General features: G+C 50.2%; 1 protein-coding gene across 1 annotated transcript in view; it reads right to left on the bottom strand.

The window, feature by feature from the left end:
- Positions 1–473: 473 nt before the first annotated feature.
- Positions 474–11,316, bottom strand: part of ARID3A (AT rich interactive domain 3A (BRIGHT-like)) — a gene marked incomplete at its 5' end in the record, with an annotated part of 36,089 nt that continues 25,246 nt past the window's right edge. Inside the window, 5 exon segments of the mRNA XM_014540059.1 lie at positions 474–1,868; positions 3,606–3,704; positions 4,750–5,046; positions 7,858–8,105; positions 8,452–8,635. Of these exon segments, the coding sequence (XP_014395545.1) occupies positions 1,693–1,868; positions 3,606–3,704; positions 4,750–5,046; positions 7,858–8,105; positions 8,452–8,635 (1,004 nt within the window).

The raw sequence follows: 11,316 nt of genomic DNA, 5'->3' as shown, positions 1-11,316 counted from the left end.
AACCCAGCCCTCCCGCTGATGACCACCTTCTGACCTGGGGTAAGTGGTCACGCTGGGAGTGGGTGCAGCCTTCCCTGGGCCTCTGTTTAGTTCCTTCAGTTATAGCAGATGTGGCCTTGCAAGGGGCCAAGAGAGAATGAAGGGACAAAGTGAAGGAGATGGGAAGGGGTGGGGTGTTCAGGATGACATGGCCTCAAAAACCTCAATCTGAGCGAAGGCTGGCTCACCCCAGTCCCCAAATATCCGTATGTCTTTAAAAGCAGCCCTTTCAAAAGCGTCGGTGGTCTAGTGGTGAGCATAGGTGCCTTCCAAAGCAGCCCTTTTGGCCCTGCCGGGGCGGCTCAGTGGTTGAGCGTTGACCCATGACCCAGGAGGTTGGATTCCCAATCAGGGCACATGTCTGGGTTGTGGGCTCAATCTCTAGCAGGGAGGGTGCAGGAGGCAGCCAGTCGATGAGTCTCTCTCATTGATGTTTCTCTCTCTCTCCCCCTCTCCTTCTTTCTTTGAAATCAATGAAAACATATTAAACAAACAAACAAAAAGCAGCCCTTCCAGGTAAGAGAGAGTCCCCAGGCCATAGTCATCCCTGAGTCAGGAGCCTCAGGGCTATGACAGCACATCCCCTCCCAGGCCCTGGCCCTTGATCCAGCACTTTCTTTCTAGTTAAGACTTCCGGATCCCTGACAGGGAGCACGCACGGCACAAGGAGAAAAAGCACGGAGAGTCTTGGTCTGCCATTCAGCATTCACATTCCCAGTTCCCCCTGGGCTTGCCCCCGCATGGACCCCACTCCAGCCCGGCCCTCAGCACCTGAGTTCATTACCTTTTCTGGCTCTAGCCCAGGGATACAGTGTCCTGTGCCTGCTAGCTGCCTACCGCAGCACAGAAAATGCACACATGAACCCGATTCAGTCATGGGAAAGATTTAAAGGATATTCCTTTTTTTTCCTTTTTTTAAGTCCCGTTTCCCTGAATGAACACAAATATATAGAGATATATATCCTTTTCCTAAGGTTTGATTCCTCCCCCAAGAATAAAATAGAACATTTACAAAACAAAACCCCCCAAACCTCTTAAAAACCCTATAGAGCTTGAATATCGCTATTTCTTTAAAAAATAATAATAATAATAAAAAGTTCCCAAAAGCAACAAGAAAAAAATTCAACTGATCTTGGCTCAGGGGTTTCATTCAAAACAACGAACTGGGTGTGATGAGTGGATGAGTGTGTGATGAACAGGAACAAAAGTAAAAAAAAAAAAACAGACAAAAATGAAAACACACAGTGCAGGGATATATGAGGTAAACAGAATCTGGCCTTACATTGCAACTGGTCCAAACCAGACACCAGACACCAGTCCGAATCGGCCCGCCAGGGCTGCAGGAAAGCCCTGGGGAGTATTTGCCGCTCTCTTTCCTGATTTCCTTAGCTGTTCTTACAATTCACTTCTCTGAATGTCTGAAACCTGAGTAATTCAAGTGTTCCTTGGTTTTCCCCTGTTTTATTAAATTTTCTTTATATATATGTCTATATTTTCTTCTTCTATTTTTGGTGTTAGCTGTGGCTCCTTTGTGGATATTTCCCCTCCCCACCCGTATCTTCCACCACCCCGGCCCTGCCCGGCCCACCTTTCCACACCCTGCCCAGTCTGACCAGCTCCTGGGTGGGGGGCGGCGGGTGGGGAGTGGTGCAGTTAAGGCAATGAATTATTTGAGGTAGAAGACGTCGGGGGTGCGGACAGCCCCGCTGGCCCGGCCTGGCTGCCCGCGCTGCTGCTGGTCCCACTGCTTCCTCCCCGGCTGCTGCCACCACCGCCTTTGCTGGGAGCTGAGGAGGGCGTGGAGGCTGGTGGCTGAGCAAACAGCACTCCTAATGCAAGGACAGGAGAAGAGACATGTCATGGAGAGTTAAAACATTATGTGACAGGTGCAAGGGGCTCCCCAAGCAATGACCCCCTGCAAAGTCCACCCATGGACCCACCAGGACACCCACCACCTCATCTTAGTCTCTGCTTCCTGTGGGGGGTCTTTGCCCAGCAACCCAGCTGTTTTGGGTCCCTAGCACCACCTGGTGGCCTCATGAGCAACTGGCCTGACTACATTTTTTTTTACAAGGAACTTTCAAACACCACTTGTACAGTTCACCACGAACACAGGTGTTAGAGAGGCAGTAACTCCCGGCACAGTTTAAAATCCAAATACAACTTTTAACTCCCCAAAACTTAACCACTAATAGTCTACTATTGACCAGAAGACTTACTGATAACATAAGCAGTGATAAACACATATTTTGATTTTTTTTCTTTTTAAATTGATTTCAGACAGGAAGGGAGAGGGAGAGAGATAGAAACATCAATGACGAGAGAGAATCATTGATCAGCTGCCTCCTGCATGCCCCCTATTGGGGATGGAGCCTGCAACCGGGGCATGTGCTCTTGACTGGAATTGAACCTGGGACCCGTTGGTCCACAGGCTGATGCTCTATCCACTGAGCCAAACCAGCTAGGGCTGAACACATATTTTATATTATATGTCTTATATACTGAATTCTTATAATAAAGTAAGCTAAAGAAAAGGAAATGTTATTAAGAAAATCATCAGAGCCCTAGCCGGTTTGGCTCAGTGGATAGAGCATCGGCCTGTGGACTGAAGGGTCCCAGGTTCAATTCCACTCAAGAACATATGCTCAGGTTGCGGGCTCAATCCCCATTAGGGGGCATGCAGGAGGCAGCCGATCAATGATCTTTCTCATCATTGATGTTTCTCTCTCTCCTTCTCCCCTCCTCTCTGAAATCAATTAAAAAAATATATATATGTATGAAAATCATCAGGGCCTTGCCAGTGTGGTTCAGTGGTTGAGTGCTGACCCAGGAAGCAACAGGTTGCCGGTTCGATTCCCTGTCAGGGCACATGTCTGGGGTTGCGGGCTCGAACCCCAGAAGGCAGCCAATCGATGGCCCTCTCTCATGGATGTTTCTATCTCTCTATCCCTCTCCCTTCCCCTCTCTCTCTCTAAAAAGATAAAATAAAATAAATTAAAAGAAAAAAAAAAGAAAATCATCAAGAAAATACATTTCCTAGCCCTAGCTGGTTTGGCTCAGTGGATAGAGCATTGGACTGCGGACTGGAAGGTCCCAGGTTCAATTCCGATCAAGGGCACATGCTGGGGGTGGAGGGCATGCAGGAGGCAGCCGATCAATGATACTCTCTCATCACTGATGTTTCTATCTCTCCCTCTCCCTGCCTCTCTGAAACCAATAAAAAAATATTAAAAAAAAGAAAATACATTTCCAGTATTTATTGAAAAAAAAATGCATGTATAAGTGGACCCACGCAGCCCAAACCCTTCTTGTTCAAGGGTAACTGTATTTTTGAGCACTTATTATGTGCTAAGCCCCATGCTAAGTGCTCATTATGTGCTGAGAACTGTGCCAAGTACTCACTATGTGCTGAGCACTGTGCTAAGGATACTACATTGGTTATACACTCAAGTCTCCAAGGGAAGGAAGAACTTTGCTCACTCTAATGGCTGGGCTCATGCAGGCCAAACCCGGAGGTTGCCCAGGACTCCTAAATTAACCCGGGAGTGAAGTTGTCAAGGTGTTACCTGTATACATAATTCCGTTAATCTCCACTGACATGCTAATACTATTGCTGCCATTGGTGCTGGTCACGTTTGCAGCTGAGTCCTGGCGGCTCTCAGAGGCTGTGGGAAGAAGAAAAGCCACCGTTTGGAATCACAAACTCATCGGTGCAATGATCCTTTTCACATCTATCCATCCCCACTGGGCTTTAAACTTCACAAAGCTGCGGACTGTATCTTCCACCAGCACACGCAGGACATAATAAATATAGAATGAGAATGTATTTGTCTGACATTGGCTTTTATCATGATTGTAATTCTTAAGCGATGTTGCACACCCAAGTCATGTCATTCTTTTTAACAGCCACAAAGTCTTCCAGACGTGACTCACTCATTCCTCACTGATGGACACACACATCGCTTCAAGGCCTGTTACATCATGCAAATGACTGCCATGAACAAACTTGTCTATACAGGTATCCCCTGCTTTTTGAAAATGCACATTATACCGCTTGGAAAGGCTTCATAGGAATTCCCTGCTTCCAGAGAGCGGAGACACCCACGTTTCCCTGAGCACCTGCTTGGTATCGACTGGTTCTGCTGTAGATACCAAGCAGATGACTGGTCACATTTTGTGTTTTTCAGAGATTGCCAAATTGTCACCTATTTACACTCCCACCAGCAGGACCCATTTCCTCACATCCTGAGCAACAGTTGATATTGTCAAACTCTGATGGGTGAAAAGCGGTGTCTCCTTGTTAGCGTGCGGATCCCCATCTAGATGGAGCCGAACAGCTTTTCTTTTCCATCCTTACAAGGGGATATGTGTTTGTTGATTTTAGAGAAGGCGAAGGGAGAGGGGGAGAGAGAAACATTGATGAGAGAGAGAAACATCGATGTGAGAGAGAAACATCGATCGGTTGGACCAGAAAGCGAACCTGCAACCTTTTGTTGCACAGGACGACACTCTAACCAACTGAGCCACACTGGCCAGGGCTGAACATTTTTTCATAGGAATTTACTAGTCACAACTGCCCATTTTTCCCTATCGATTTGTTTGCCTTTTTTTCTTATTGGTTTGTAGGCACTTTTTACATAGGTTGGCTCCAAGACCCTTATTTTGTTACACATGCAGAGAGCATGGAGGGTCTGGGTGGTGGGTTGATACCTTGGCTGTTGATACGAATGCTCATGGGCAGCTGGGCTGTCATAGCCAGGAAGTTCTGCTGTAGCGCTCGCTGCATGAGCCGTTGCTGCTCATCCGCCACCAGGGCCATCTTCTTTTCCGGAGGCTCCCCAGACTCCAGCTTCTCCCGAAGCTGCTCCAGGGCGGCCGCCTGGGCTGCCACGGCTGCCTGGGCTGCTGCTGCTTGCACTGCTACTGCCTGGGCTGCCACCACGGGGTGGCCTGCCAGGGAGACTGGCAGGCGGCCGGGGACTGTGATGGGGATGGCCGAATCCTCCTCTAGACAGGAGAGAAGAGGAGTTGGTGGCCAAAAGGGAAGTGAGGTGGCTTGGCTCAGCCTTCCACCCACACAAGAATGAGCATTCTCTTGAATACCTCCACTGATGGAATGCTCACTCCCTCTCTGAGGGAAGTAATTTTTAAAGTTTATTTATTTAATCCTCACCCAAGGACATGCTTAGAGAGAGGAAGGGAGAGAGAAACATCGATGTGAGAAACATCGATGTGAGGATCGAACCCGCAACCCAGGTATGTACCCTAAACGGGATTGAACTGCCACCCTTTTTTCCCTCATTGATCCCTTCCACTCTGCCCCCGCCCCTTCCAGGCCTTCACCACACTACTGTCTGTGTTCATGGGTTATGCATATACACATATAAATTATTGGGTTAATCTCTCCCCCACCAATCCCTCCGCCCCCCCACCTTTCCACTTAATCCACCGCCACCTTGAAATCGAACTGCCACTTTTTGGCATACGGGACCAGGCTCTAACCACTGAGAGACCCGGTGGCCTGGGCAGTAACTAGGTTTCTGAATAGACACAAGTGCTATAAAACGCTTTCTAAAGCAGGTGATCATACTGGTGATAACACTACTAGTTATATACTAGTATTATAATAGTATTTAGCATCAGTACTACGTAGATACTATAATAGCATGTATTCCACTCTGCCCCCGCCCCTTCCAGGCCTTCACCACACTACTGTCTGTGTTCATGGGTTATGCATATACACATATAAATTATTTGGTTAATCTCTCCCCCACCAATCCCTCTGCCCCCCACCTTTCCACTTAATCCACCGCCACCTTGAAATCGAACTGCCATTTTTTGGCGTACGGGACCAGGCTCTAACCACTGAGACACCCGGTAGCCTGGGCAGTACCTAGGTTTCTGAATAGACACAAGTGCTATAAAACACTTTCTAAAGCAGGTGATCATACTGGTGATAACACTACTAGTTATATACTAGTATTATAATAGTATTTAGCATCAGTACTACGTAGATACTATAATAGCATGTAACATATTATATAATACTAGTCATAACAACAAGGCTCAGAACATGTCTAAAGCACTTCCATCTCAAACAGGAACCATCTCAAAGGGCCATTTCAACAACCCCCAGTCTACTCTTATCTCCAGATGAGGAAACTAAGGCTCAAAGAAGATTCATAACTTTCCCAAGGCCACAGAGCTGGAGAAAGGCTGAGCTGGGATTCGAACTCAGGCAGCCCAACTCCAAACCAGCTCCTAACCATTCCCCTCTTCTGTGGTTAAAACAAATGTCCCCGTCTTTCCCATCCACTAGGACCACTAGGTTCCACTAGGACCTGCTGTCTCTTCTTCCCCCTACTCTCTCTGCTGCCTGTTGTTTCCAGGCTCTCTCATGACTCCCCTTTTATTTTTATTTTATTTTTTAAGCCTTTTTATTTTTTAAAAAATATTTTTTATTGATTTTTTTACAGAGAGGAAGGGAGAGGGATAGAGAGTTAGAAATATCGATGAGAGAGAAATATTGATCAACTGCCTCCTGCACGCCCCCTACTGGGGATCAAGCCTGCAACCAAGGTACATGCCCTCGACGGGAATCGAACGCGGGACCTTTCAGTCCATGGCTCGACGCTCTATCCACTGAGCCAAACCGGTCGGGGCATGACTCCCCTTTTATCTTATCTGTTACCATCTTCCCCAGCTCCAGCATGAGACCTGGTCCACATGGATGCTTAATAACCTTTAACAGATATAGTTGAAACTCCCCAAAGCCAGGAGGGTAAACCAAGGCCCACAGAACACTGAATGACTAATATGAGCAAGACCTAACTTTTCAGAGCCTTGTGGGGATTGCCTCAGATCCTTGGGCCACTCCCAGGAAGTAGGGAGTCACAGCCTGTGTGGTAGAGGAAAAATAGGAACCCAGACATGCAAACTGGCCAGCACGAGTCCATACGGCCACATGTGCTATCTGTGCTCTATATTAGGAAGGATTCCAGGCTCAGGGGGAGAGAAGACTGTGATCGACTGGTGATGTCTGCCACGGGTGCAACTAGGAATGGGGAGCTGTTTGTCAGGCATCTGCAAACCTGGGCCTGTTGCATGCTGGGCATTTTATACACTGAAGGCTCCCAACAATTCTACAAATAGGCGGTAACTGTCTCCACTTTACTCATAAGGAAATCGAGCTCAGAAAGGGACACTGAGCTACCCAGGGGCACCTACCAATAGCTTCAGGGACGGTTAAAGGGTCAATTTGATAGACCCATACTGTACTCTCAATGATGTCTGCCGGGGCAGAGTGCTGAGGAAGATTCTAAAGCTCAAAGGGAAAAGAATACAGTGATGAACTAATAACGTCTGTCATGGGCAAAGGTGCTGAAAAAAACTATGGTGATGAATAGTGTAGCCACAGGCAGAAGACTGGGCCAGTGCTACAAGAAATGATTAGAAATGCACGCTCAATTAACAACTGCCTCGTGTGGACTGGGAAATCGGAGATTCATTAGTAATGTCGGGGTGGGAAACGTGTGCTTGATTTGTAATGTCTGCCTTGGCATAGAACTGAAGAAAAAACTATTGATTAGTGGTGCCTGCCATGGGCTCAGGATTAGTAATGTCTGCTTGCTGTGGGCATGGGGTTTGATAAATGTTAATTGTTTAGTAATGTTTGCCATGAGCACAGGTTTGCCACCCTCTTCCACGACAACTTTGGAGTTGATCAACCTGTTTACCCAGAGAGGGGAAAGGTACCAGCCCCACAGCCATATAACCTGAGCTGGGAGCAGTCCCCAGGCTCGTGCAGCCCTTCCTTACCTTTCTTGATCTTGGGGGCTGGGGTGATGGAGCTGCCATTGGTGCTGGTGGCCAGGCCCAGGGAGGACACGGGCAGTTTGGGTGAGGAGAGCATGCTGTGGGCACCACCTGGTGAGTAGGCGAAGAGGGAGCCCCCAAAGCTCTGGCGCCGGCCCTCCCGCCGGTTGCTGTCAATGGCCGCCTGGAGCTCATTGGGGTTGCTGAGGCCGCGTTTCTCACACTCGTAGGGGTACAGGTACTTCATGTACCTATGGGAAGGGGAGAAGGGACAAGGTGGCACCTGGGACACCTCCCGTGACTCCCTGCTGCCCTTGGCATTCCCGCTGTGGCACCACTTCCCCGCCTCCATCGTGCATCGCTGCCAGGGAATCGCTCGTCAATGCTGAGCCAGGCTGACTGCTTCTGCTGTTCCCTATCTCAGTGCCTGTCCCCATGACCGCCTCCCACTAATCCTTTAATACTGAATTCCAGAACCTCAGAGCCAGAAACTTCCTTAAAGCCCCACCCCAAGGTTCTCAGGATTCCGACGCCTCGCGTGGCCCAGTGCCTCTGCGGTCCTTCCTGTCCCAGGCCCTCTGCGCGCGCAGCACTCACTGGGTCCGCAGGGTGAAGGCAGCGCTGGTGATGGACGTGGGCAGGTTGAGGCCCTTGGTGATCTCCCGCCACAGCTTCTTATTGATGACCTCCACCAGGCCGCCCTTTTCCGTCACCAGCACATACAGCATGAACAGGTCAAGCACCTGCTTTGCCATGATGGGGATCCGATTCACGGGCGTCCCTGTAGGGGAGGGCCAGTGTGGGCGAGGGGGATGCCGCTGCCAGGGCCAGGGCCCCACAGGCAGCAGATGCCGAGTCTATGGCTAACACACAGGTTCAGAGCAGGGTCTCCCCAGCTGTGTGGACATCAGGGTAGGTCACGCTCTGTGGGGGCATCTGGACACTGTGGGAAGTTGAGCAGCATCCCTGGTGCCCACCCACTCGATGCCAGAAGCACCCCCAGTAATGACAACCACAGATGCCCCTGACACTGCCCAGTGTTTCCTGGGGCAGATCGCCCCAGGTGAGACCCATCCCCTGCTCCAGGCCGTACTAAGGTAACAGCTCTGCCTCAGTTTCTTTTTTTTTAAATTGATTTTTTTACAGAGAGGAATGGAGAGGGATAGAGAGTTAGAAACATCGATGAGAGAGAAACATCGATCAGCTGCCTCCTGCATCCCCCCCCCCTGGGTATGTGCCCGCAGCCAAGGTATATGCCCTTGACCGGAATCGAACCTGGGACCCTTCAGTCCGCAGGCCGACGCTCTATCCACTGAGCCAAACCGGTTACAGCTAAAGATTTTTTTTTATTGATTAAGGGCGAGGGAGACAGAGAAGCTTCGATGTGAGAGCAAGACATTGATTGGCTGCCTCCTGCCCGCCCCCTACCAGGAATCGAGCCTGTAACCTGGGGCATGTGCCCTGACTGGGAATCGAACCAGCAACCTTTCAGTACATGAGATGATGCCCAACCAAGCGATCCACATTGACCAGGGCCTGCCTCCGTCTCTTTATCAGTGATCTGGCTCCTTGCTCAACTCAACTGAGGGGAGAAGACGAGTGCAGAGAGGGAGATGTTGGGGGCCAAACTGGGGAGGAGCAGAGAAATGCAGCCTTTGTTGTTCCTACTCCCATCACCAGCCACAACAGCTGCCAAAACAACTCCGCCTGAGCTCCCAGAGGCCCGCTCCTCCAGGCTGGTCTGCGGTGTGTGTGGGGAGGGCCGTAGTCAGGGAGAGAGCGCTTGGTTAATCCACTTAGAGCAGTGGTTCCAACGTGGCGCACACGCCCCACGGGGGGGCACTTTGAATTTCAGGGGGGCAAGTCGAGAATGAGCTATTAACGGCGAATTTTTTGCATGTCTTATGGTGCTAGGGGCCTCATATACAGCATATAAATATATATTGTGACCTATTTATGCATTCAGTTCTCTATTATATGTTTTGAAACTTTACTTGCTATGTTTTCATATTACTTGATATTATTATTATTTTTTAAAACAATTTTAGTGATTTCTTCCTCGGTACTTCAACTGTCCTTTCGTTCTTTTATTTTTCTCTTTCACGGATGCCATGTTCTTTGGAAGCTTGTTTAGACCAAGTTATTGGTTTTTTAGGCTTCCTCCACGTGAATAGGAGTTCACTTTTTATATAATAAGAATGATATGTCATGGGGGGGGGCATCAGGATTTTAGAGATGCTTAGGTGGGGCATGGCCGAAGAAAGGTTGGGAACCACTGACAGAGAGTGGGGCAGTGGGCAGCCCAGGGAGACAGGGAGGTGGGGCAGCCCAGGGAGGGGAAGGTGGTGGGGCAGCCCAGGGAGAAAGGGCAATGGGCTGGCTCAGTGAGGGGAGGGCTGCCCCCTGCAGATAGGCCTGCTCCCTCTTCTGCCCCACCTGACCTTCTATATCCTCTTACCCAGAAGTTCCCAGCCTCAGAGCCTTCAGATCTCAGTGTGGCCTGTCTGGCGCTTTCCTGGCCAAGGGTAGAGAAGGCCCCCTTCAAACCTCCCTCCCTGGCAGGGGGATCCTGGGTATACTTTCTATGCACCCCTCGCCCTGCCCTGCTCACTTGGATCCTCCGTGCCCAGCCTGGCATAGAGCGAGCATCCCATAAACAGTGAAGGCTGACAAGCTACATCTCAGCCTAAGGGTCATGCTTACCGCCCACCCCCCCTTTAGGGATGGGCAAAGGGAGACTGCAGAGTGTGACCTGATGGAGGAAGGTTCGAGGGAGGGGCCAGCTTGCCTGTCCCACGGGGCCTGGGCGACGCCGTCCACCTCTGGACATTCTAGAACCACCTCCCGCCACCTTTTCACTGCTTTCTGGTCCTTCCCATGTTGCAAAATCCCCAATGAACTGAGAACCACAGGGAAATGGACCTCAGACCTTCCCCCATCGCCCCAATTTCATTTTCAGCCCAGGGGGGAGAGAGAAAAAGCAACACCAGTGTCAGCACACTCGGCCCGGAGATGTGGTCACAGCGCCATCCTGCCTGGACACCGATTTAGGCTCTGCCTGGTGGGGGTGGGGGTGAACGGAGGAATCAGATCCTCCGGGCTCTGCCGCAAGCAGGCCAGTGGGGCCTGGACGGATGTTTATAGAAGGAGGGGGCTGGGAGAGCACAGAGAGGCATGAGGGTGGGCAGTGAGGGCTGTGGGGGAGATAAGAAAGGGTGGAGAGGTCGTCAGGGAAACAGCAGGAGGGTGGGGTAAGGCTCTTACTTTGTGACCCTCTGTCTGGAGGGCAGCTGGTGAGATGCAGGACATGGTGTCCTGGGTGAAGGGGGTCTGACAGATTCTCTCCCCCAAAGGCCCCCAATTACAGAGAAGGAGGGTCCAAGATGGCAGGGAAGAGAGGGCCTTGGAGCTGGGTTTTGAGAAACGCACAGGAGTTTGCTGCCGCCTACCCTCCAGGAGCAC

This window comes from Myotis brandtii, unplaced genomic scaffold (assembly GCF_000412655.1).
Source record: "Myotis brandtii unplaced genomic scaffold, ASM41265v1 scaffold236, whole genome shotgun sequence".
In the NCBI taxonomy this organism is placed as follows: Eukaryota; Metazoa; Chordata; class Mammalia; order Chiroptera; family Vespertilionidae; genus Myotis; species Myotis brandtii.
The sequence above is the reverse complement of the archived record's forward strand: the minus strand, read 5'-3'. Positions and strand labels throughout refer to the sequence as shown.